The sequence below is a fragment of the Gilbertella persicaria genome (genome assembly GCF_025201335.1).
Source record: "Gilbertella persicaria strain CBS 190.32 chromosome Unknown B0P05scaffold_22, whole genome shotgun sequence".
NCBI classification, from domain to species: Eukaryota; Fungi; Mucoromycota; class Mucoromycetes; order Mucorales; family Choanephoraceae; genus Gilbertella; species Gilbertella persicaria.
The window spans coordinates 117,878-139,504 of NW_026251983.1; the positions used below are offsets into that span (position 1 = coordinate 117,878).

The 21,627-nt window shown below is 36.2% G+C and overlaps 14 protein-coding genes across 14 annotated transcripts; 7 read left to right on the top strand and 7 right to left on the bottom strand.

The window, feature by feature from the left end:
- Positions 1–72: 72 nt before the first annotated feature.
- B0P05DRAFT_491897 (RlpA-like double-psi beta-barrel-protein domain-containing protein-containing protein) lies at positions 73–1,329 on the top strand. Its single transcript, XM_051575335.1, has 3 exons — positions 73–445; positions 496–1,184; positions 1,287–1,329. Exons 1-2 carry the CDS (start codon positions 169–171, stop codon positions 957–959), a joined length of 741 nt encoding a protein of 246 aa, XP_051434370.1. The 5' UTR covers positions 73–168; the 3' UTR covers positions 960–1,184; positions 1,287–1,329.
- Position 1,330: 1 nt separating this feature from the next.
- B0P05DRAFT_543462 (P-loop containing nucleoside triphosphate hydrolase protein) lies at positions 1,331–2,218 on the top strand. The gene is made up of 4 exons (XM_051578435.1): positions 1,331–1,399; positions 1,447–1,471; positions 1,525–1,593; positions 1,642–2,218. Exons 1-4 carry the CDS (start codon positions 1,365–1,367, stop codon positions 2,203–2,205), a joined length of 693 nt encoding a protein of 230 aa, XP_051434371.1. The 5' UTR covers positions 1,331–1,364; the 3' UTR covers positions 2,206–2,218.
- A 118-nt stretch (positions 2,219–2,336) lies between these two features.
- B0P05DRAFT_543469 (60S ribosomal protein L11) lies at positions 2,337–3,203 on the top strand. Its single transcript, XM_051578436.1, has one exon. The coding sequence runs from the start codon at positions 2,682–2,684 to the stop codon at positions 3,183–3,185; it is 504 nt and encodes a 167-aa protein (XP_051434372.1). The 5' UTR covers positions 2,337–2,681; the 3' UTR covers positions 3,186–3,203.
- Positions 3,204–3,217: 14 nt separating this feature from the next.
- B0P05DRAFT_543471 (uncharacterized protein) lies at positions 3,218–4,048 on the bottom strand. The gene is made up of 2 exons (XM_051578437.1): positions 3,387–4,048; positions 3,218–3,334 (listed from the first exon to the last, which is right to left on the bottom strand). Exons 1-2 carry the CDS (start codon positions 4,030–4,032, stop codon positions 3,252–3,254), a joined length of 729 nt encoding a protein of 242 aa, XP_051434373.1. The 5' UTR covers positions 4,033–4,048; the 3' UTR covers positions 3,218–3,251.
- Positions 4,049–4,852: 804 nt separating this feature from the next.
- Positions 4,853–6,892, bottom strand: B0P05DRAFT_543481 (ANTH domain-containing protein). Its single transcript, XM_051578438.1, has 7 exons — positions 6,385–6,892; positions 6,247–6,354; positions 6,076–6,202; positions 5,831–6,033; positions 5,519–5,788; positions 5,388–5,475; positions 4,853–5,344 (listed from the first exon to the last, which is right to left on the bottom strand). Exons 1-7 carry the CDS (start codon positions 6,448–6,450, stop codon positions 4,884–4,886), a joined length of 1,323 nt encoding a protein of 440 aa, XP_051434374.1. The 5' UTR covers positions 6,451–6,892; the 3' UTR covers positions 4,853–4,883.
- A 249-nt stretch (positions 6,893–7,141) lies between these two features.
- B0P05DRAFT_543482 (uncharacterized protein) lies at positions 7,142–7,642 on the top strand. The gene has a single exon (XM_051578439.1). The coding sequence runs from the start codon at positions 7,179–7,181 to the stop codon at positions 7,590–7,592; it is 414 nt and encodes a 137-aa protein (XP_051434375.1). The 5' UTR covers positions 7,142–7,178; the 3' UTR covers positions 7,593–7,642.
- A 1,026-nt stretch (positions 7,643–8,668) lies between these two features.
- On the top strand, positions 8,669–9,584 carry B0P05DRAFT_579557 (uncharacterized protein; the record flags this gene model as incomplete). Its single annotated transcript, XM_051581938.1, has 4 exons — positions 8,669–8,993; positions 9,040–9,123; positions 9,171–9,485; positions 9,526–9,584. 4 exons carry the CDS (start codon positions 8,669–8,671, stop codon positions 9,582–9,584), a joined length of 783 nt encoding a protein of 260 aa, XP_051434376.1.
- A 214-nt stretch (positions 9,585–9,798) lies between these two features.
- B0P05DRAFT_637828 (GRIM-19) lies at positions 9,799–10,559 on the bottom strand. Its single transcript, XM_051583664.1, has 3 exons — positions 10,462–10,559; positions 10,099–10,412; positions 9,799–10,051 (listed from the first exon to the last, which is right to left on the bottom strand). The coding sequence occupies exons 2-3, from the start codon at positions 10,254–10,256 to the stop codon at positions 9,835–9,837; spliced, it is 375 nt and encodes a 124-aa protein (XP_051434377.1). The 5' UTR covers positions 10,257–10,412; positions 10,462–10,559; the 3' UTR covers positions 9,799–9,834.
- Positions 10,560–11,037: 478 nt separating this feature from the next.
- On the top strand, positions 11,038–11,301 carry B0P05DRAFT_543492 (uncharacterized protein; the record flags this gene model as incomplete). The annotated part of the gene is made up of 1 exon (XM_051578440.1): positions 11,038–11,301. A coding segment is annotated over one exon (264 nt), but the record flags the coding sequence as incomplete, so codon positions are not given.
- A 76-nt stretch (positions 11,302–11,377) lies between these two features.
- Positions 11,378–13,162, bottom strand: B0P05DRAFT_118886 (uncharacterized protein). The gene is made up of 2 exons (XM_051572986.1): positions 13,137–13,162; positions 11,378–13,088 (listed from the first exon to the last, which is right to left on the bottom strand). Exon 2 carries the CDS (start codon positions 13,011–13,013, stop codon positions 11,784–11,786), a length of 1,230 nt encoding a protein of 409 aa, XP_051434379.1. The 5' UTR covers positions 13,014–13,088; positions 13,137–13,162; the 3' UTR covers positions 11,378–11,783.
- B0P05DRAFT_118889 (uncharacterized protein) lies at positions 13,004–13,420 on the bottom strand. Its single transcript, XM_051572987.1, has 2 exons — positions 13,333–13,420; positions 13,004–13,277 (listed from the first exon to the last, which is right to left on the bottom strand). The coding sequence occupies exons 1-2, from the start codon at positions 13,379–13,381 to the stop codon at positions 13,114–13,116; spliced, it is 213 nt and encodes a 70-aa protein (XP_051434380.1). The 5' UTR covers positions 13,382–13,420; the 3' UTR covers positions 13,004–13,113.
- Positions 13,421–13,526: 106 nt separating this feature from the next.
- On the bottom strand, positions 13,527–15,040 carry B0P05DRAFT_543495 (uncharacterized protein). The gene is made up of 7 exons (XM_051578441.1): positions 14,822–15,040; positions 14,741–14,758; positions 14,558–14,692; positions 14,230–14,513; positions 13,878–14,185; positions 13,766–13,834; positions 13,527–13,711 (listed from the first exon to the last, which is right to left on the bottom strand). The coding sequence occupies exons 1-7, from the start codon at positions 14,846–14,848 to the stop codon at positions 13,659–13,661; spliced, it is 894 nt and encodes a 297-aa protein (XP_051434381.1). The 5' UTR covers positions 14,849–15,040; the 3' UTR covers positions 13,527–13,658.
- Position 15,041: 1 nt separating this feature from the next.
- B0P05DRAFT_543497 (uncharacterized protein) lies at positions 15,042–16,281 on the top strand. Its single transcript, XM_051578442.1, has 2 exons — positions 15,042–15,496; positions 15,523–16,281. The coding sequence occupies exons 1-2, from the start codon at positions 15,170–15,172 to the stop codon at positions 16,213–16,215; spliced, it is 1,020 nt and encodes a 339-aa protein (XP_051434382.1). The 5' UTR covers positions 15,042–15,169; the 3' UTR covers positions 16,216–16,281.
- On the bottom strand, positions 16,263–16,714 carry B0P05DRAFT_543506 (uncharacterized protein). Its single transcript, XM_051578443.1, has one exon. The coding sequence runs from the start codon at positions 16,574–16,576 to the stop codon at positions 16,349–16,351; it is 228 nt and encodes a 75-aa protein (XP_051434383.1). The 5' UTR covers positions 16,577–16,714; the 3' UTR covers positions 16,263–16,348.
- Positions 16,715–21,627: the final 4,913 nt, after the last annotated feature.

Below are 21,627 nucleotides of genomic sequence, written 5' to 3' on the forward strand. Positions count from 1 at the left end.
GTAAAAAAGAGAAACCACTATAATTTTATTTCTTAAATACAATGCACATCATTAATGTTTGTACCATTATTACTTGAAGTTTTAGCTCCTACTCTAACTAATCTATTTAGATATAAATAAGAAAAGCTTCTTCTTTCTTTTTTTCTTCATCTTAAAACAATACCAACAATGAAGTTCTCAGTTGCCATTGCCTCTCTTACTACTCTTGCTTTGATCAATTCTGCTGCTGAAGCTGCTACTAGTGGCTATTCAGTGATCAAGGGTGGTGTCAGTGGTAGCAGTACCATTACTCGTTATTGGGATTGTTGTAAGCCATCCTGTAGTTGGAACGGTAAGGCTAAGGTGACATCTCCCGTGGATGTGTGTGCCAAAAATGGTGTCAAAATCTTGGATGCCAACACTCAGAGTGCTTGTGGTGGTGGTGGCGATCTCGGCGCTGATGGACGTAAGTTTTGCCTTCATTAAAAAAAACTATATTAAATTAATTACATGAAGCTGGTTACACTTGTAACAACTACCAACCTTGGGTTGTCAATGACAACTTGGCTTATGGTTTTGCCGCTGCTACTCTTGCCAAATCTACTGAAAATGGCTGGTGTTGTGCCTGTATGGAACTTACCTTCACTTCCACTGCTGTCAAGGGTAAAAAAATGGTTGTCCAGATTACCAACACTGGTTCTGACGGAGGACCCAACTCTTTCGACCTTAACATTCCAGGCGGTGGTGTAGGCTTATACAATGCTTGTAGTGCTCAATGGGGTGCTCCTGCTGATGGTTGGGGTAAGAGATACGGTGGTGTTGACACTGTTGAACAATGTTCTCAACTTCCTGCTGCTCTTCAATCTGGCTGTAAATGGAGATTTGGCTGGTTCAAGGGTGCTGATAACCCAACTATGACTTTCAGACAAGTGACATGTCCCAAGGAAATTGTTGCCCGTTCTGGTTGTGACAGATTATAATTCGTATAAATATTTATCAATATAATCAAATTTACTTTTATACCATGTAAATCATCATTCATATAAATAAGCATTGTAAAGTAACTTGCTTGAAGAACTTCCATATTGTATAGATTATTCTTAACTCTACCTTCCATTCTATACAAATGATTGCTATTCATAAGTAAATTCAAGAGTTAAGCCCTCTTTTTTATTCACTAAAGAGATACTAAACGTTGTAAATGCCTACAATAAACAAAGTAAGTTTGAAAGCACTTTTTTACTTTATCTTGTTGTTTTGATCCAAGATTTACAATTTCAATTTATGCAGGGATCTCTATCATTTACCTCCATGCTTAATTATGCATGACAAATCCATTGTTGTGTTTTCAAATTCCTTTTTATTTTCTTTTCCTTTTTTTTTCTATGGAAAAGCCTCAAGTAGTTACTATTGGCATAAGGTAAGCGAAATAGGCTATGACTTGGATTGACACGTCGTATTACTTAGTGGGCCTTCTTGCTCAGGCAAAACAGTAAGCAGGGTTTCTTTCCAAACAACTTTCTCTCTTACTGTTTTCTTTGTTAGACTTTAGCTTTACTTTTAAAGAAACTGTTAGAAAATGTCATCACTATCAACCTAGATGAGTTTTATAAAGTAACTATTTCAACCCATGTCGCCTAGTGATTAATAATACCATGACAGCCTGATAGCCAAATACCAAAAGATGAAACTACAGGTTTGGCTAACTGGGAATCACCTGAAGCTCTTGATTTTGACAGTCTTAATAAAGCTATCAACAGAGCAAGATCAGATCCACTTAGTCTTTTGGCTGAGCCCCACAAACTCTTACAAAACAACCATCATGGATCTGATCTATTGTCAAAGCAAGATTTTGCCCATCTTTTCGATTCTCTAGATGCTCTTAAAGACATTGTATTCATTATTGTAGAAGGCTTCTTACTATTTTATGACGAAAAGGTCTGTGCCAATCTAGACACAATGTTCTTTTGTAATGCTTCAAGGCAAGTTTTGAAGCAGAGAAGAGAGAGTCGACCGGGATATGTCACATTAGAAGGCTATTGGGTTGATCCACCAGGCTATTTTGACCAACTTGTTTGGCCTCAATTCCTTAAATGGAATCAGCATATTTTAGACGAAACCAAAAGAGATCCTCGTATTCTTGTTATATCCACCGATGCCACTTCTGCTCAAGATATGGCTTCTTTTGCTGTTCATACCATAGAGCATCAGCATACAAAAAAATAAAAAATATGTCGGCTATTTAATTTTTTTTTTACCCTTGAATGTGAGGACTAACCTCACATCCCATATCGCCCAAACTGTCAATCCTTCTTTCCATCCTCGTGGGCCTATAATCAACAAAGATGGTAAGCTTAGATATACAATGAGGGAGAGAGAGAGTTAGGAAGGGAATAGCATCTGGACGTATCAATTTTAAATGGATGGATGGATGGATGGATGGACAAACAGAGGTTGAAAATCAAATGACTCAGGCACACAACTCATCGAACAGAATTATAGAATGGATCGATCTCTTTGCATTCAGCACTTAAAAAAAAGCAGCCTAGTTCAACATGTCATATATACAACACGCTTTATCATCATATCGACTCAATGAATACTTGCATTTTTTCTTCTCTTTCTCTCTTGTGTGTGCCTTTGTGTATGATATACTAACCTATCTTCTCTAGAGTGCTGAACAAAAGACTGCTGTCAACCCCATGAGAAACCTCCAAATCGAAAAGTTGGTTCTCAACATTTGTGTTGGTGAATCTGGTGATAGATTGACTCGTGCCGCCAAGGTTCTTGAACAATTGACTGGTCAAACTCCCGTCTACTCCAAGGCCCGTTACACTGTCCGTACTTTCTCCATTCGTCGTAACGAAAAGATCTCTGTTCACGTTACTGTCCGTGGTCCTAAGGCTGAAGAAATCCTCGAACGTGGTTTGAAGGTCAAGGAATACGAACTCAAGGCCCGTAACTTCTCTGAAACTGGTAACTTTGGTTTCGGTATTGACGAACACATTGATTTGGGTATCAAGTACGATCCTTCCATTGGTATCTACGGTATGGACTACTACGTTGTCATGGGTCGTCCTGGTAACCGTGTCTCCCGCAGAAAGCACTGCAAGTCCAAGGTTGGTATTAACCACCGTATCAAGAAGGAAGAATCCCAAGAATGGTTCAAGAACCGTTTCGATGGTATCATCTCCAACAAGAACTAGATGTTTTCTCAAAATAAACAATCTACTTTGTTGCCTTTTATATGTGATGGTTTTTATTCAAAAAGTTTAGATGAAATATTTGGTTTTATGAGCAAGTCGCTGCATCTTTCGATAGGCAGTCAACTTTCTTATTTGTATTTGAATTATGCCTATTGGGAAGTTGAATGAATGAACAATGTAGACAGAAAAAAGGGGACTTACCATAAAACCAATAGATATGAAGTGGATAAATAATAAGAGCCACAATCCACATGAATTCAATACGATGATGCCTTTTGAGATTGACTGTCATCCAGGCATGTGCCACCAAACGCAGGAGAAAAAAGCTTGATCCAAACAAAAGGTCCGATCGCCATTCATGCACTATGGATCCAATAGCTAAAATCAGTGTTGGTAGTTCTAAAATAGAACTGACTGTAAATAGAGATGAGACCTGAAGACGCAAGAAATAAGACAAAAGGGCCATATAGAACATATGGTGGACCCATCCTGTCATGAGTGTAATACGTTCTCTGTAATAAATAGACCCTAAAGTCAAGTCAAGCATAAGATAGGTAATAAAGAAGCAGACAAAGCCCGTATGAAATGAGTTATCAATTCCCAATAGTTGCATATCCAGATCAGCATTAAAGAATTGGATCACAAAAGGAATTGAAACAACAGTACAAACTAAACTACTCCAAAGGGTCAAAATCCAGCTTGTTTGCTTCTCTCTTGTTCTTTCTTGTTGACTATGCTTGTAAATATAGTATCGACACAGATAGAAGCTAGTAATGAAGAAAAAGAAGCTAAATAAGAAAGAGAACTGAACAACAGGTTGTTGAATAACTTGCTTAAATCTTAGCATTTCAAATGAGATAAAGAAGAAACAAAGAAAACAGGATATCATCTGAAGAGTCATTCTAGGATTGCAAGCAGACATACACGCTTGATGCTTAAGTTGATTGGGTTGATTTTCTTGTAAACGAACAGAACAAGCCAATCATTGAGCCAAATCAAGGCACATTACACAGGAAAGTTTTGAATGCCCTGAAAAACTTATTTGATTCTTCGGGCAACACAAGTTTGGCAGTCACCCGCACACTTCAATTGAAAAAATTTTCTAGTAAAAGTATAAATTTGCAAGGCATGTCTTTTTCTTTTTCACTTTTCTTTTCTTCCTATTTCCCGGGAGACCATTTGATCAAAAGGTAAATATCATAACAAGAAAAAGAGAGAGAAAGGGGAATGAAGATAAAATGTCCGAATTATATTCATCCCTGAATTACAATTGTGTTGCCTATTTAAAGACATAAGTTATCAGCCTTGTCTGACCCTTTTCTCGTTCTTTTTCGTATACTTTTTTTTTGTGCTTTTACTTATTCTCTTTTTAGTTATGTTTCTTGCAACGACTCTTTGATCCTTTGGTCTTCTCGTTCGAAAAAGAATTGAACATGGTAAATATTTATCCAGTACGCATTCTTTTTTCTTTTTTTTTTTATGATGATACATTACCGACGGGCGGACGGACTCGAGCCTGTACAAGCTCATTATAGAATGTCGAATGTCGTTTATCTGATCAAAAGAAAAAGGATAGAAAATTACCTTGTCTGTCAAACTCTATTCTAACTTTTCTTTTCTAGATTCTTGTAATCATAATTTTAAATAAATAATTTTCTTTTTTTAAATGTGGCTTATGTACATCTTTTTTTATTTTTATTAACCCCAAGGTTGCTTGGTTGTATGGTTACTAAATGGATTATGGCTAGGCACAACACTAGGTGATATTACCATCATATTGTTGCTCGAAGTGAACGGATTGTTGTTATTTACTTGAGTAAAACCAGCTGTGTCCCCAAAATAAGTTAAAGGTGTTGAATTGCTTGCTTGAGGCATTGTGTTAGCTCTAAAAGGATTTGAATTGCCATATGTAATCGATAATGATGGTTGAGGTACAATGTTCATGGATTCTGTTCGAAAAGGATTATGACCTGTCACAGGTGTAGGGGGAGGAAGCATTGGTTGCTGTTGAACAATTGGATTATAAAAAATATTGACTGTCTCATTTTCAAGACTTGCAAAGAAGTCAACCAATTCTTTTGGTCGTGGTTGTGGATCTGTCAAAGGAGCAAATGGATCGCTTAATGGTTGCTGCGGTGGTGGTGGTGGCGGTGCATAGACTAAACGATAGATTAATACTAAACTTTGGTTTGGAAATGTTACCAATATTAACAGGGGGTTCGACTGGTGGTTTGCTGTTTTTGTCTTGATCAAGATATTCTTGAAGTGCTGCAGCTAAGGACAAAGGTGCCTATTACTCAAATGATGAGCATAAATAGAATGAAAATCAAAACACTTGCATGTTTAACAGATGGAACAGCAATGCGCAATTCGTGCTGTAGTTTTCGTGCTCTTTCCAAGAATGAGGTTGTATCCTGTGTTTGCCGCGCAAATCGTTTGTAAATCTCTAAGCTTGTTCGAGCATCAGGCTTTTCCATAGTAAAATAATGCTCTAATATATTCACAATAGACTCATTCATGACTTGGAATAAGACAAGCAAATCTTCGACTAATAAACGAAAAGCATAAATACTAATATTGTTGTCTACATCGTCCAAAATAAACTACTTTGTATAAATGTCTGAATTGTGCATAATACAACTTACATTGCATTTTAATAAAGTGCCTATTTGCTTTTGAAGTATAACAGTTTCTTTTAATAGGCCTTCATTGACTGGTAAATGTCTTAGTCTACTCTCTTTGGTGCCTATTGTGTTTTTGACGTAGTCGTATCGTAACTGTCGATATGCAATCACTTTTTGCTCCAAATAAGCAGTATACAGATAAATATTTTGAATATGGACAACGCCTATTTAATTAGTAAATAAACGCCAAGACATGGCTTAATTACCTGAAGATTTCTCTCTAAGTTTACTAGTATCTAAAGCTGATGGTTGTGTCTCTACATAGCTTATTACTTTTTCACCATTCCCGAGTCTCATCAAGGTATGGATCGTGATAAGTGATTTAAATATGATCTTATCGAATGAGCGACGCGATCTTTTTACAACTATTTGCTTACGATCCAAGAGTTTTCTCTCAGTCTATCCTTTAACAAGTCAACAATGGTTGCTGCGTTACCAGGACTTTCAAAAGTTAACCTGATTAATGCTAATAAGAGTAAGTAAAACTGTACAATCAAATAGTTTTATCATTTTACTTGATAAATGCTTTTGTTTAGGGGGTTATAATCAAGTCGAGTTGCTTTTCTTACTGCTGTTTCCATTGTTTATAAAAGAAGAAGAAGAAAAGAATAAAAAAACAAGGGCAAAACATTGTTTCTTATTCTGGATTACAATTGAATGTTCGCTTACCTAATTAGTCTGATGTCAACTCTAAGTTGTAGACAATGAATGGCTAGTGATATTGAATTTCTATCATAAAAAAATATCTTGTTTGTTTTTATCAAAAATAACCAAGAGAAGCTTGTACTTGATGAAAAGAAAGGAGTCATATGCTTTCAATGAGTCACTATGTCACACATATATACAAAAGAAAATGCGACGATTAAGCATTGGGTGTTCATGCTAACATTTGTGGAACTTGGCTTTGTTTTTTTTTAAAAAAAAAAGGCATAAAGTATGGCATGTAGACTCTAGAACAACGCCATAGGTCACTCCTTTTTCTCTCGGATCTACAAACAATTGAAAATAAAAATACGGTTCTCCTGTTATATTGAATTGTATTTTTTTTTTTTGTACAATTGTATTTAACAGGAAGGGATTTTTTTTTTTTTTCAATTAAAAGAGCTTGTAAATGTTGAGATGTCTTCATTAATTGAACCTTATTCAAATCTGAGTATCTTGAGGGAGAGATTCATTGCATAACTTATACAGACTCTTTTATAACAAAGGAAAAGAATTTTAAAAGGTAATAAAGCACGCCTAAATACCAGGTATAATTACTTTATTTTCTCTTTTTTTTTTACTTCTCTCTCTCTGTCTCTTAAATAAAATGAAATTTGCTTTATTTGTCTATTTAATTGTTTCTCGGCTTGTTACAGCTGCTGCTATTCCTAATGATCGTCAATATCGTCTGGATGTGTTTGACTCTAGATTGTGCCTTAGTGTTGGTAGTTGTAGATATACTTGCGTTACTGGATTCTATAACAACACATCAGCCACAGTACCGAAATACAAACCAAATATTTGTCCTGATAGGAATGATTACACCATGACACTTGTCTATGCTAAGCAGAATCATTCACGCATGCCTGATTACCTTGTCAATTCTTTTGCTGCTAGAATCCCTTGTGCATACGGAGGAAAAGCTGAGGACGGACATGACTATTATCACTGTCCTCCTCTGTTATCTGTCTCCAAGGTTCTCAAAATAAGTCCTGTTCATTTGTTTAAACAGCAGATATAGAAAAAGATCTCAAGACAATAAATATCAATAAAATATATTATTTTAATTTTAGATACAAAAAGCATTTGAAACAAAAACCCTCAATTATATGAAACTGCAGTGACATTAAAGTCAACATATGGATTGTCTTTCAACATGAATTGAAAAGTATTATGTTGTGTGAATGAACTTTGTTGGGGAATATCAATGTAAAATCTGCCTGTTTTAATAATTCTATATTGTTTATGAGTTTATATGGTACAAAAACGCTTAATTCTAACAACATGAAGTAGATTTAGTTGCCTGAAGGAAAAGAATTACGGATGCTTGCCATTAAACGAGGAAAAAGAGCGCTCCATAATTCTAGCAGTAACATTTCTCCAAATTTGTAAATCTACCAAAAAACAAACAAACATTCTTAGTGCCAAGACCATAGACAAAGGAACGATATCTCTGTCGTTAATAATGATTAAACTACTCATATGTAGACTACAGATGGATATTATTATAAAGGCAAGCTATCTTTTTACAGTTTAGTTACAGTCGAGATTAATGAGAAAAAAATCAGAATGTTGCAACACATTGTATGTATATGCAGTTCTATTTCTTATAACACCTAGTCTAACTATTTCTTTCAAAGAAGTTTACATGTAGGACAAGAGAAGTTCAAGGTTGACGGCAATTGAAACAGTGCCTCAGAATACGATACAAAATTAAAAGGAAAAAAAAGGCACTGCATATGATCAAAAAAGCATCATGTATTCATTTAATCTGATAGTATTGGCAACACATTCTTTTGCTTTACGCCCAATTCATGCTATTAGGAGAATGATGATGACATAAATTTTTACCTTAGAATGCTCAAATAAGGTAATCTTATTGGCTTATGAACAAAAATCTCCTATTTTTAACTGTTCAAAAAATAGCTCTTACCTTTAATTCTTTTTTTTTGTTTTCTTTTTGTTATTTCAGGAGAAATGTTTTTGCGTAGCTTGTTAGCTACGCTGTGTACTAGTGAATTTATTCTGCTTTCTTTAGCAGACCCTGTTTCATCGAGAGCAGCAGCATTAGGGCTATCCAAGACATGGAATGCGCCTATGCCAGGAAACGCACAATCATCCGCTGTTGATTATGTGACATCCAATTGGGCAACTTCAGGCAAAAGCTTTTATGGAAGTGAGGACATTAGTTTTGTTCAGGACCCAGTTACAGGAAATGAGACTGTACTTCAAGTCAAATATCCTACTGGTTCTTATGCTCCCGTCGGCACAAAAACAAGTGATGGTGTTGTAGGTGGTGTGGAGTTCTTTTCTGTGCCTGACGACGGAAAGACATATAACACAGCTCTTTTAAGTTACGATCTTGCATTCGATTCTGATTTTAATTGGGTAAAGGGTGGGAAGCTTCCTGGCATTTTTGGAGGTAAATTTTAATTTGACTTGCAATCAAAACTAAATAAGGCATAAAGGACCTCCTGGTGAAGGATGTTCAGGTGGTGAAAAGGCAACAGGGTCCAACTGCTTCTCAGTGCGACTGATGTGGAGGGCCAATGGTAAATTAGTAGTTGTATTATTTATAGTTACAAACTTCTTTTTATAGGAGCAGGCGAAGCGTATGCTTATATTCCAACTTCTGACAGTCTCTGTAACAGTAAACAAGTCATTTGTAATACCGATTATGGTACATCGTTTTCTCGAGGTGTCATTCAATTCTCTACTAAAAAATGGACTCGTATGGAAGTTTATATCAAGCTAAATTCAGGTTCAAATTCAAATGGAATCTTACAAGTATGGCAAGATGGTTCACTTATGATTAACCAACAGCATATCCAATTTCGCTCAAGCGATTCTGTTGGTATTTCCAGTCTAATGTTCAGCACATTTTTTGGTGGTGGTTCGTCTGATTATGCTACAAGTGTCGATACTTACACTTATTACAAAAACATTCAATTCAGCACTAGCAATACACCTGAACCCACTGACGGAAATGCTGCTTCTACATTGTCTGCTTTGAGCATCATGTATTATGCTCTCGTATTCGTCTTTTTACATTTTTTGAATCTATAAACATTGTGCCATCTTTCCTTGTATAGACTATAGACTCAAATATATTACTTTGTTGTGTCAATTCTTTTTCCTTTTTGTTGATCTGCTTTCCAGTGCAATGAAAATAAACAATTGTGTGTTGATGGCTGGATACATCTAAAAAAAAAAAGAAGAAAAGAAAAAAAATAGAAAAAAAAATATCGCTTTTGACAATTGCTTTAATTCTCTTCAGGAACAATAACAAACTTTGGTGCAGTGTAGTATTTGGTGTTGTTATAAACTGATTCTCCGGCCTTCCAACCTTCGACATCCTTCATAATTTCTTCTTCACGAGCCTTTGCGGCTTCAGAACGACGATAGCTATCACGATCAGTTTCAGCAATCAAAAGTGGAGTAAGGTAAATACGTGACCAAATGTTTTCACGCTTCAATTCTCTATTTAATCAAACATAAATCAACTGGAGAATTTGAGGAAAATTTACCTTCTTTCGAGATTGCCTTGACCAACTCTGTAGAAACCAAAAGCTGAAATAGCAGTAAGACCAAGAAGAGTGACGAGACCGGAAGGTCCACGCTTGGGCAAGTAACGACGGTATCTAACTTCAGGGAAACCTTGGGCGGGAGGCAAATCTTGAGCCATTTTATGTATATATGAAGAGTGGGGAGAAAGAAGCTATGATTACTGAAAAGAGTTTTAAGAAAAAAAATGTATTGAAGGCCCATGACTCCGGTTAGACGACTGGTGAAAGTGACGTCAGCACTAGGAAAGGGCACATCCTTATATCGCCCATTTTAAGTAATGTTGACCAAGTTTGTGACTTTTATTTAGTGAATTTCTAAAATAGTCAACAGAAGTAAATCTGTCAAAAGCGCGTTCAAACTTAAAATAAGCATTTAATTTCAAGAAACACTCAATTTCAAAAATCATTCAATTTTATTATGCAAAAAAAAAAAGTCCAACAGTATTGTTACTAAGAAGTAATTACCTTTGCTTACAACCATTGTAACCCATGTCATCGAGAACTACAAGGAAGAGATCAAAAACTTTGAAGCAGTTTTTGATGTCAAATGGGTCTACAAAAGACATGTCGCCAAGAAGGACAAAGGAATATGTCTATCATAGATCTCGAAGTCTTCAGGCTGGCCAATTGTATAATTATGATGCTTTAAGAACTGAAATCGACAGTGTTTGGACTATCAAGCAAAATACCTTCAAAAGCCTAGAGCAGTTGATTTTCTTGCAAGTCACAGTGTTAGCTCTTACTTGCTCTTCTCCAACATCTTTCTCTGTTAAAAAGCAACAAATCGTTGATTGAGAACAGATTGCTACAGAAAGAGAGACGCCAGAGTTTCTATTCAGAGATTATATCCAAAAGGACTACCAACAAAACATTTCAAGATTGCTCTTAAATGTGGGCAGAGTGGATCCTGAAGAAAGAAGAAGAGGAATTAATACTGAAGCCATTAACGATAATGCCTTGGCGTTAATGGTGGCATTAGAAAGACCAAGATGCTACAGTGTTGCCTCCTTTACCACAGAAGAGGTAAAATACAAGATTGCCGTAGAGAAGGATGTCATAACAGGCTGTTCTTGTGCTGATTTTCAATGGAACCAAACATCTTGCAAGCACATGCATCTCTTGAAACGGGTCGAGCCTACCATTATTATCTACCCAAATATGTAAAATCATCAGGAATGCATTCGATAGTAATATTCGGATTATGCTTACAATTATTCTTATTAGTAGTTCCCTCTCATATAGCTCAAAGGGTTCAAATTGCTGCTGAACAACCTACAGAAACTAGTTCTGGTCTAAGTTCTCAGCTTGTTTCTGATGGTTCTGAGAATGTGAAAGCAGCATTCAATGCCTACTTGGATGATCCTCACGAACAAAGGGATTTTTTCAAATCTTGTCTTAGCCATCTAAATGATATTTTAATTCTCACTTCTGAACGCTCAATCTCGTCCAACTCTCATTTCACTACACAGCTTAGATAAATATATCAATATAACAAAAAGCATCACACTTCCTGATGCGTCTTTTTTTTTTTTTTTTTTCAAAATGTCGACATTACTATTAAACTGGCTTAATATCTGCTCTTAAAATGGGATGTGTTTGTCTTGACCATGACGTAATCAGAGATGTGGCTGTGTGCAACATTCTATTTAAAGAAATAAATAAGCAGCGACACTCAAAACAAGCAGGAGATGGGCACTGGATTGTACAAGACGATGACCAGCACTTGCAGCCATAGCACTCATAACATCTGTATCTAAAAACCCAAAACCAGAGAAGGAAGCACTTCCAGAGCCATTAAAAGGCATAGTCACAAACAAGAGCTTATTGTTTCGATTAGCAGCAGAAGCATTGGATCCCCAAATCCAGTCATCTTCAGTATAGGTTGGAATAGAAGCCAATGTCTGAGGATTCAAGTCATTGCTGATTGTTGATACATCTGAAATATTGACTGTATTTTGGTATTCTAGTCTTCCTTCTGTGTAATCGCCGATAGAGAGACCATAAGTCATGTTTGTCTTGATTTGGTTAGCTACATCGACAGGTGTTGTCATGTTCACATCGAAATTGATAGGCACATCAGAAGGAGTAGAGACCAATTGAGCAACAGCCAAACGAGCATTAGGGCGTGTATTGGGAAATCCTTCAATAGCAAAATCATATTCTAAAGAGTTGGGCTGCATCACAATAGGTGCTGTATTGTTCAATTGAATATTACTGGTACGGTAAGTAATGCGGACAGTAAAGAATGGGCTTGTATTGTTATAAGTAACATTGGCAAATGTACTGGTCTGCAAATAAAATTGAGTAGCATTATTGGGTACTGTTATATTCGACACTTGGAAGGGTTGCCATGCTAAATTACGCAGAGAAGATACTGAGTAAATCTGTTCATTAGGATCATAAAAGCCGTTCTGGTTTGTATCTTCAAATTCAACCAATTGAGTAAACTGGAGACGATAGACAAAATCAGAGATAGGAGCACTTTGGTCTGAAGTAGAAAAAAAGGCATGATCCACCATAGGAAATTGGTTGTTTGTACTGATATTAAACGTATAATGGTAATTTTCATCTTTGCCAGAATTAGCTGTGCCATTGATGATCACATTCTGTGTGCTGCTGCCTTGCTCAGTTAACTGAGGTGCATAATAATAACCAGTCTCTGAATTGTAGCGATGATAGGCAGTATGATAGCCCAAAAATAAGAAGGGTGGCATAATAAAGAAATAAGGAAAAACTGGATTGTATCGTCCTACATAACCATAACGTCCAGTGGATGTATATCCGCCTCCATAAGCTGGGGCATAGTTTGTATAAGAACCTAAAGATTTTGTCAGTAACATATGATTTGTATCCATCCTTACTTCTTGTGGCAGCATAAGCAGGTGGAGGTGAGCCACCAAATCCGCCAGATCCACCTTTAGATGCTACACTGTTGGGTGTACTTCCAGTACCTGTTGTATATGTGTGAATAAGAGACTAACCATGATAGAGTGTCTTACCTGCAACACCTCTTCCAGTAGAACTGCCTGTACCACCATAGCCACTTCTGCCTGAACTGGAACCTTCTCTGCTTCCTCCTCTGCTTCCACCTCTGCTTCCACCTCCAGCTCGGCCACCACCACCACCTTTAGCAAGGACAGCTAATAACAATAAAGTTCAATACTCGAAAATACATATTTACAACAATTCCCTTACATAAAGTACAATAAATCAACACAATCGATGTCTTTAAAGCAAGTTTCATAATTTTTGTTTTGGTAAGAAGAAAAAGAATTAAAAAAAAAAAGAAACTTCAGAAAAATATAACATTTCTGACCTTTAAATTAAATCTAACTGTTTGATACATAATGTCAGTGTTTTTTTTACCTTACAATGGCATACAATGGTACTGTTCTTATACTAATGTACTTTATTTATATAAACAACCATCTAGTAGCTCTTTATTTCATAATAATGCCTTGAAGTATATGTTTACCAAGTAACTTTTTGTATTTGACTCAGCACTTTCTGTTTATGGTAATTTACATAAAAAGATCAAATGCTTTAGCTGTGCTTAGCAAGTCATTGGCATAGTCTATTTTTAAAAAAAAAAGCAATCAGCCATGTATACTATGTGTGTATACTTTACCTATCTTTTTGTTGATTGTTTCAATTCTTGTGCGCACATTAAATTGTTTTGATATCTTGTCAACATAGGCTTATATTCGATATAAGTATCAGTAAATAAAATGTCATTTTACCTTCAAGTTCAGGTCTTGCCCAATGAAAATCAGCCGTTCCCAAAAACCCATCATTTGACCCATACATCATTCTTTGACGAATACGGAACAACTGGCTTATATGGACACGACTCAGTGTATGCTTTTGTGTGTCGTCACTAAATGACGCAGGTACTCCACTGAGCTGCGCCAAATGGTCTTCCAAGTCCATTTCAATGCTTTTCAACTTGGCTGAACGTCCAAGACCATATGAAAATGCAGTCTTTGATAGTTCAATGGAAGGCATATATGGATTTAACAAGATGACATTGCCCTTTATATCAGTTACTCTAATCAACTATAAGATAATAAAATAACCGTATTGCTTTCTTACTCGTCTTCATCAATCGTGTATTCTACAGTCTCTGTTGTGGCCTTAAAATCAGACATTTGCACAAAAGTGTCTAAAAAGGATTGTTGCCGATCGCTATCTATGCCCCAAGAAACGAAGGTTCCATTACTAAACATGTACATATCTCCACCTTGTTCTTGATCTAATACACTCACAAAACCGTCTAATTGTGAGGTAATATTGAACCCCTTGATTTGTTCTAGTCTGGAGGGAATGTGTGTCAAATCAAAATGATCTGCTACACAAAATGCGTTGCATTGCATAGTCTAATACACGAATCAACAATAAAGTTATTTCCGTCTTTAGTTACATTTGGTTTGAATTCGGCAATAGGAGTATTGGTAATATCTGCATCAATTTCCATCACACGTCTTAGTAAATCCTGAAGAGCACCTGCATTCTTTTCTGTGCCTATTCGCCGAAAATCAAAGGATTGTGTATGCAACTATTGATGCTTGAATACACATTTATTTATTTATTATTTTTGACTTACCCCTGCTCGAAAAGGTGCCTATTTGCAGTTTAGAAAAAAAAAAGGATTTAAGGAGAAAGTATTAAGGTGGCTTGAACTTACAGTGATAGCTTTTATTGAGTGAAACATGAAAAAAGAAAAAGAAAAACAACAAGGGCGGGTCCATAAGAAAGCGGATCTTTAAATGTGATAAAAAAGACAACAGTGAATAGGGTTTTTTTCTTGATCGATCAAATGAAAAAAGGGACTTAGGAGGAAGGTAATGTCTAAAGATGCATAATACCTTCTCTCCTTGGAGATTAAAGAAATTTTTATTTATACAAGCAAATTGACGCCTATTCTTCATCTTTGTTACTCTTTATTTTTTCCTTATAAAAATGCTTGATTATTTTACTTCATTCAATGAATCTATAAAGCGTTGGTTTGCTGGATCAAGAAGCGACTTAAAAAATGTACATATTGGTAAAGTTTAAGTGTAGAAATAGCTTAAGCCTAACTTTAAGTTTAGATCATATTTTGAATGGCACAACTTGTCAACCTATTTCCTTGCAGGACTTTAGATATTATTTGCTAAACAAAGAACATTCAGGTGAAAACCTTGATTTTTACTTTTGGTATCTTGATTACTGCAAAAGGTTCAATAAGTTACCAGAACATGAAAAGGCTAAATCTCCACCACCCAAAGAAAGAGCAACACCTGCTTCCTACAACTTACCACTGGACACTCTGAAAAAGAGAAAACAAAGGAGAAATACGAATCCTTTGATGATACGCCAAGTGTGCCCACTGAACTAGAATACGAGACAGATCCAGACCAACCTTTCCGAGATGAAGTCAATGCTGTCTTGCGTACCTTTTTTCATGTTGATTCTTACAAAGAACTCAATATTGAAGGTTGGATGAGTAAATATACCGTCTTCTATGGCTGCCAAACCACGCACCCAGATGTGTTTGTAGATGTACATGAACATATCTATCAAATCATGAAGACATCGAGTCTTAAAAGCTTTATTCATCATGCACTTCAGAATATGCGATACAGCTGGGTCATTTTGCACTATGTCGGTGGTGTCTTTAACTTTTTACATTTGCCTATGATTTTACTCTATACATTTTCAAACCATACGTCTCGTTGGTATCGCCTTACTTTGTTTCCTTTTACATTTCTTTTCGCTCTCAGTATTTTGTCTGCTCGTGCTGCTTTTTGTACTATCCGTGCCATGATGAAAATCCGTATGGTACCTATGTATGAGATAGATCAGTATTATGTGGTCCAAGGCAAGATGGAAAAGTTTGATATGAAGACAGATCTCGAAAGCCAAAAAGATATGACGAGTGTTATTGATCCAGATGTATTGAAATATACCAAGGTATATTGTTTCTTTATTTTATGCTGCTCTAACGTAATCGAATTAGCAAATGTTTTTTCATATTTGGTTTGTCAGTATTGTTCTTTCCATCATTGTAACTGTAGTAGGCGTAACTCTAACAAATGAAAATGAACCTATGCCCACTATGTAGACAACATTTAGAACAATGTACATTTTATAACAAAAAGCAATATTTATTTAATTGATAAACAACACAATATAAAAAAAAGGTCACTTTTTTTGGGAGTCGTGTTGTTCATTAAGGCTTGGATTTAGATGTACCACCAACAGAAGATCCTCCACTCAAAATTCCACCACCAAGAGGGTTAGTCAAGATGCCAGCATTAGCACAGGCATTATCGCCTTTACAGTTATCATTAAGGAGTGGGACAGCAGGAACCGAGGCAATGAGGTAAACAGCAGCGATACAGAGAAAAGTGAGCTTGAAAGAAAAGATAGACATTATTGAATGATGAGAAAACTTCATATTGATAATGTTTGCTTTATATATCCAAAAATGAATCCATTCGTGTTTTGAGTATTATGCTCTTAAGATCTGTTTTGATTGTTTGTTTCTTTGAACATAAGATCTGTTTTGATTGTTTGTTTCTTCGAACATAAGATCAAGATGAATGAATTATAAACATGTGACATTGATGAATGCATACATAAAAAGATTTACTCCCTATTTACTCCAGACACTGCTTCCCTTGCTTAAATGTGAGTTCTTTGTGCTTGATATTCAACTCAAAAAGTAAAAGCGCCTTTTATCTGACTTGACGAAATCAATGGAATATGGTATTTTAAAGAAAAAACTCACGCACTGTTTCATGCACAAATAAGCACCTGAGATAAGAAAAACACTTTTTCTTTGTTGCTATGTGTAATTTAGACCATTTTCTTTAACCATAACATCCTAGACATTTATATGCTACTCAGCATTTTTCTTGTTTCTAAGTGGCATTTATTTTAAGAAAAAAAAAAAGAAATATGCAGTGACCAAGCATGAAAACAAAAGTAACATTATATATTTAGTTCATTACTTCAGCTTATTCTATGCTACTGCTATTATTATTATTATTATTATTATTATTTTATTTTATTTCATCAGATTGATTTCAGAAGCAAATGGCGCTGCATGTTTACTTTTTTGAGTCTTCTTGTTTGTGTTTGAGAGTCTGACCAGCTCTTGTTCAGACAAGAAGAGAGGATTTGAAAAGGCTTGAATGCCCTGATCAAACCCATAATATGTTTGTGTTGTGTATATCCTTTTTCTTTGTTGTCTTTGTTGTCTTTGTGTAATAAAAGCTATACATGCAATCCACTTGTATAACAGCTGCATCTGCTTGAGTCTGTTGCTTTATTGCTGTCTTTCATCTTCAGTATGAGTTGATCAGGGCTGATTTCAATTGCCAAACTATGGTGATGTTGTCTTCAATATGCTATAATATTATGTTTTGCTTTCGTATACTTGATTTCTGGCTGCTAGCTTTTTTGTTTTACTTCTTCTTCTTCTTCTTCATCACCATCTTCTTCTTTATAATAACTCAATTAAAGTGTGGTTGCGGTTTGCAACTATTGGCAAAGAAGAAAAAAGAATGCTCATCAAAACAGAGAGTACATTTGGTACGCCAGGTAAAAAGAAATAGGGGTTTGAAACACCGAGCCCTCCTTTTGCATGATGTTCATTGTTTGACATGTCCAAAGCTGTTCTTTTTGACCTCAAAAGCGTCATGTATTATGGTAGGCCTTACTCAGAGATACTAAGCAGTATCTACTAAAAAGAGCCTCTTTTATACTGATTACAGTATGCAATGAACTTTGGATGCAGATTTAGAAGTAATCTTCAAATTGAGTCGATGTTTTCATCTTAGTAAACTCGCTTTCTTTTCTTTGGAAGTACTTGAAGATGGTCTTACTTGATTTTGGTTGGATCAGACTTACATTGGGTCATTCTAAAAAATTCTTGATCGAGTTTTGTTTTGTTTGTTTTTTTTTTTTTTTCATCTTCACGGACCTCCGTGGATCCTCCATGGTCAAAAACATAAATATCACCCAAGCGCCAAACCAATGATACCATTTGATTGATGGGCTCGAAAGAGCATGTTTTAAATGAGAAAACGGGTTGTTTTGATAGTCTGGTTGTCGAGCAATGGCGGATCAAAGATTGGCTTGTTTAAGCAGTGTTTTGAGCATTTTTAAATGATTTTGCTCTAGATGATATATAAAATGTATTATAAATGAAGTTACAAAAGATAATATATATTACTTATAGTTCCAAAAAAAAAAAAAAAAAAAAAAAAAAAAAAAAAAATAGAGAAATAGAAAAGTGTGCACTTTATAATGTAAATGTGGAGGCAAACAAACAAATGACATACCAAAGGGCTATATTGCGAAGATTGAAATGGAAGGCAACTCCAGTTCTTCTTCCCGTCGCATCAGAATCGGGCTTTTGCTGAAAACTGCGTAAAGATGCAGTTATTCGGCTTTGCTGTAGTAACAAAAGTTGCAGGAATTTGCTTTCTGAGTCTGTTGATATAAAGATCACAGCAGCTTTGCTGTCAAAACATTGAGTAAAGATTCAAAAATGTTTATGAGGCTTTTCGCTTCTATCTCATTGTTTTCATAGGACAATTGGCAAGCAAACATATCCACCAAAGACCACAGCCTCTAAAGTACGTTTCGAGTATTCAAGCTTGTTGTTCGCTCTACTTTTCGTCTTATTGTATCAAATAGAAGCTCAAAGAGTTGTTGGCTTGGTGATTTTCATGAACAGTACCCTTTGGTCGAAGGGCATATTTTGACCATTTTGGACATGTCACTTTTGGTCCAGATTAATTCCAAAGGTACCATGGATGTTAGCAAACACAGTTTGTAGGTATTTAGAGCATATACAGGCTTTGCGCTATTTCTGTGTGTTGATGCACTTCTATTTATTTGTCTGTTCCTTTTAACGAATGCCATCTCGTTGTTGGCTAAATGAATATACCAAGACGATTTGTGTATTTACTCATGAGGCACAATGTCCTTTTCATCATTTGATAAAACCAATGACACCTTAAAGCTGAAAGAAATTAATTCTCTGTGTATAAATTATGAGCATATCGTTTGAAATCAACGAGTCCTTTTGCACTTTACTCTCTATTTTATATAAAAAAAAGAACGTCAGACTTGGTATTAAAAATAAGCCCTCATAACATATCCTATTTTACATATGAATTGAATATACTTAGCATAAAGTTATTTTATTGATAAATAAAAAAAAAGGAGCACTTTGTTTGGTTCTCAAAGACAAGCTTTGATACTAACAGGATCAACCACGAGAAGGTAAAAGTGCATCTGATCCCAAAAGGAATGAAGTTATGATTGCTTTGTAGGGTAAACTAATGTCCTTGCATGACTTTACCACGACCCAGAGAATGCTTTGCGTAGTGTTGAATCACCAACAGCTAACTTACAGGAAGACATTCCCCAACTTAGGCACCAGAAAACTCGATTCAATTGCTTTTGATCTTGATTGCAGTGGACCCAGTAACCACAACCAACATCGTTTGGCATCACCCAAACGCACCAAGAAACAACCAAATCGATGCCGCCTTGCAAGTGTACTGCGCCATAAAAGAGACAGAAAAGAGAGAATTGATTTTTTTGATTCACTTTGTAGAATGAACAAGACAACGCCAGACTTTAGGCTTCAATATCATGACTAACCAGTGTTTTTTTAAAAAAAAAAGAAAACCAAGTCGGATCCGCCCATAACACCAATTAGCCACAAACAGCCCAAAGTACAGAGAAGTCAGGATATCACACCATGCCCCTATACCGACATTTCAAAGACTAGTGTTTCATAGCTTTTGGCCATTCCCTAATGGAAATGTCTACGCAGCAAACCAAAGATAGCCATCAGGTAGTGAACCATGACCCACGACTTGCCCCGGCTGACCGGTTTCATTGATGATTGAATATACAAGTATACATTGGCCCAAGTATATAAAAAAAGAGGGTGTCAAGCTTATCCGCATAAAAGCAAGCCCGCCTTGACTACGGTATTGTACTGGACGAGTAGGGAATCTTGTCAATCCAGACTAGCAAAGCCAGACTAGACGAAGCGCAAGTAACCAGCAAGTCAACTCAAGTACCCGTCAGCTTTGCCGTGAGGCTCCGCCCAGACGGCACCAGGCCCCTTTTTTCCAGCTAAGGACAAGTAGGTATACGAGAGCAACTTCACTCGCTTTGACGCACAATAGAGGGTTTCAGACACAGTATACGGGTATACCATGCTTGCTCCTGTATCACAGCTACACTTGATTTGCAATCGCTTTACCACGTTCCACCTGATGAGGAAGAAGACGTGTGCAAAACTATGACGAAGAAAATCCCCTCTTGCGAGAGAACCTAAACCAAATGAAGACGATCCAAGCATAACGGCGAGGATTGCAATACGGTGTTAGGTACAGTGTGGCCATAGACTAACAGAGCGGTATCAAAAAAGTACAATCACCAAGAAACTGAGGTCGACACGTGTACATGAGGTGATTCTAATACACAGACGCGTATAGGAGACGGTTAGGCGTACTGCAACATATAAAATGAAGCAATATTAACCCCAGTACAGACACGAAGCGAGAGACTCCCTCTTTGTAGAATATGCACATCCCTTGAACGTTGCTGTGGCGCGGTGTTCGCAGAATATGCTGCTGCCACACAGCTCTACCTCTCATTGAACTATAAAAAAATAGCAATCACAACAGAAACTACTTGAGGAAGGTTTGGGGGTTGAAATGCCTCAGTCTATAATCGCACGTACAAGGACCTAAAGATCACAAGTACATGATAGACCTTATCATTTCTGTAGCAGTTTCTATAAGGAAAAAGAAAAAAGACTTTTTTTGCTGCGCGTTTGTTTAATGCGTCAGCATTGTGTGGCGGTGTTTATAATTTTAGCATGTGATAGAGATGGTCTTTTGCATAAAATAGATGAGATTATTGCTCTTATCAATGACAACAGATATAATCAAGGTGTTTCAGCACTATGAATATAAAGTAGTATTACTATTCAGTACTTTTTCTTGAGGTGAAAGAAATAGGCTAAAATAAATAGATTTAAATACACTTTGATTCCCATGTACGCTAAATAAAGGGAAGCAACAACTAGTCGAGCGAAAAGCGTAAAAAGAAGTAAGAGAAGTATGCAAGCCGCAACAAAAGTAATAATCAATGAATAATTGCCAGATTCATCTGCGTCCTTTGTATAGTTTCTACCAAAAAAAATCATGCATGTCAATCAACACTTTTGTAGTATAACGCAACAAAACAAAGTATGTAATAGCACAATCAACGTTTAGAAAATGATCAGGCAATGTTTGCTAACATCCATGGCACCTTTGGAGTTGATTTGAGCCAAAATATGCCCTTCGACCAAAGGGTACTGTTCATGAAAATCACCAAGCCAACAACTCTTTGAGCTTCTATTTGATACAATAAGACGAAAAGTAGAGCGAACAACAAGCTTGAATACTCGAAACGTACTTTAGAGGC

Excerpts from the sequence above, each read along its gene's own strand:
- B0P05DRAFT_491897 (XM_051575335.1), top strand. The coding sequence starts at position 169 with ATGAAGTTCTCAGTTGCCATTGCCTCTCTTACTACTCTTGCTTTGATC. Across the intron at positions 446-495 it reads CGATCTCGGCGCTGATGGAC|CTGGTTACACTTGTAACAAC; the intron begins GTAAGTTTTGCC and ends AATTACATGAAG.
- B0P05DRAFT_543462 (XM_051578435.1), top strand. The coding sequence starts at position 1,365 with ATGGAAAAGCCTCAAGTAGTTACTATTGGCATAAG. Across the intron at positions 1,400-1,446 it reads GTAGTTACTATTGGCATAAG|TGGGCCTTCTTGCTCAGGCA; the intron begins GTAAGCGAAATA and ends CGTATTACTTAG. Across the intron at positions 1,594-1,641 it reads ACCTAGATGAGTTTTATAAA|CCTGATAGCCAAATACCAAA; the intron begins GTAACTATTTCA and ends ATACCATGACAG.
- B0P05DRAFT_543469 (XM_051578436.1), top strand. The coding sequence starts at position 2,682 with ATGAGAAACCTCCAAATCGAAAAGTTGGTTCTCAACATTTGTGTTGGT.
- B0P05DRAFT_543471 (XM_051578437.1), bottom strand. The coding sequence starts at position 4,032 with ATGCTAAGATTTAAGCAAGTTATTCAACAACCTGTTGTTCAGTTCTCT. Across the intron at positions 3,335-3,386 it reads TCATATCTATTGGTTTTATG|GCATAATTCAAATACAAATA; the intron begins GTAAGTCCCCTT and ends ACTTCCCAATAG.
- B0P05DRAFT_543481 (XM_051578438.1), bottom strand. The coding sequence starts at position 6,450 with ATGGAAACAGCAGTAAGAAAAGCAACTCGACTTGATTATAACCCCCTA. Across the intron at positions 5,789-5,830 it reads GCACTTTATTAAAATGCAAT|TTTATTTTGGACGATGTAGA; the intron begins GTAAGTTGTATT and ends TATACAAAGTAG. Across the intron at positions 5,345-5,387 it reads CGAACCCCCTGTTAATATTG|TCTATGCACCGCCACCACCA; the intron begins GTAACATTTCCA and ends TCTATCGTTTAG.
- B0P05DRAFT_543482 (XM_051578439.1), top strand. The coding sequence starts at position 7,179 with ATGAAATTTGCTTTATTTGTCTATTTAATTGTTTCTCGGCTTGTTACA.
- B0P05DRAFT_637828 (XM_051583664.1), bottom strand. The coding sequence starts at position 10,256 with ATGGCTCAAGATTTGCCTCCCGCCCAAGGTTTCCCTGAAGTTAGATAC. Across the intron at positions 10,052-10,098 it reads CAAGGCAATCTCGAAAGAAG|AGAATTGAAGCGTGAAAACA; the intron begins GTAAATTTTCCT and ends TTGATTAAATAG.
- B0P05DRAFT_118886 (XM_051572986.1), bottom strand. The coding sequence starts at position 13,013 with ATGCTGCCACAAGAAGTAAGGATGGATACAAATCATATGTTACTGACA.
- B0P05DRAFT_118889 (XM_051572987.1), bottom strand. The coding sequence starts at position 13,381 with ATGAAACTTGCTTTAAAGACATCGATTGTGTTGATTTATTGTACTTTA. Across the intron at positions 13,278-13,332 it reads GTTGATTTATTGTACTTTAT|CTGTCCTTGCTAAAGGTGGT; the intron begins GTAAGGGAATTG and ends TATTGTTATTAG.
- B0P05DRAFT_543495 (XM_051578441.1), bottom strand. The coding sequence starts at position 14,848 with ATGTTTCACTCAATAAAAGCTATCACT. Across the intron at positions 14,514-14,557 it reads TTGCCGAATTCAAACCAAAT|ACTATGCAATGCAACGCATT; the intron begins GTAACTAAAGAC and ends TTCGTGTATTAG. Across the intron at positions 13,712-13,765 it reads AACAATCAACAAAAAGATAG|ACTATGCCAATGACTTGCTA; the intron begins GTAAAGTATACA and ends TTTTAAAAATAG.
- B0P05DRAFT_543497 (XM_051578442.1), top strand. The coding sequence starts at position 15,170 with ATGTACATATTGGTAAAGTTTAAGTGTAGAAATAGCTTAAGCCTAACT. Across the intron at positions 15,497-15,522 it reads ATCCTTTGATGATACGCCAA|ACAGATCCAGACCAACCTTT; the intron begins GTGTGCCCACTG and ends CTAGAATACGAG.
- B0P05DRAFT_543506 (XM_051578443.1), bottom strand. The coding sequence starts at position 16,576 with ATGAAGTTTTCTCATCATTCAATAATGTCTATCTTTTCTTTCAAGCTC.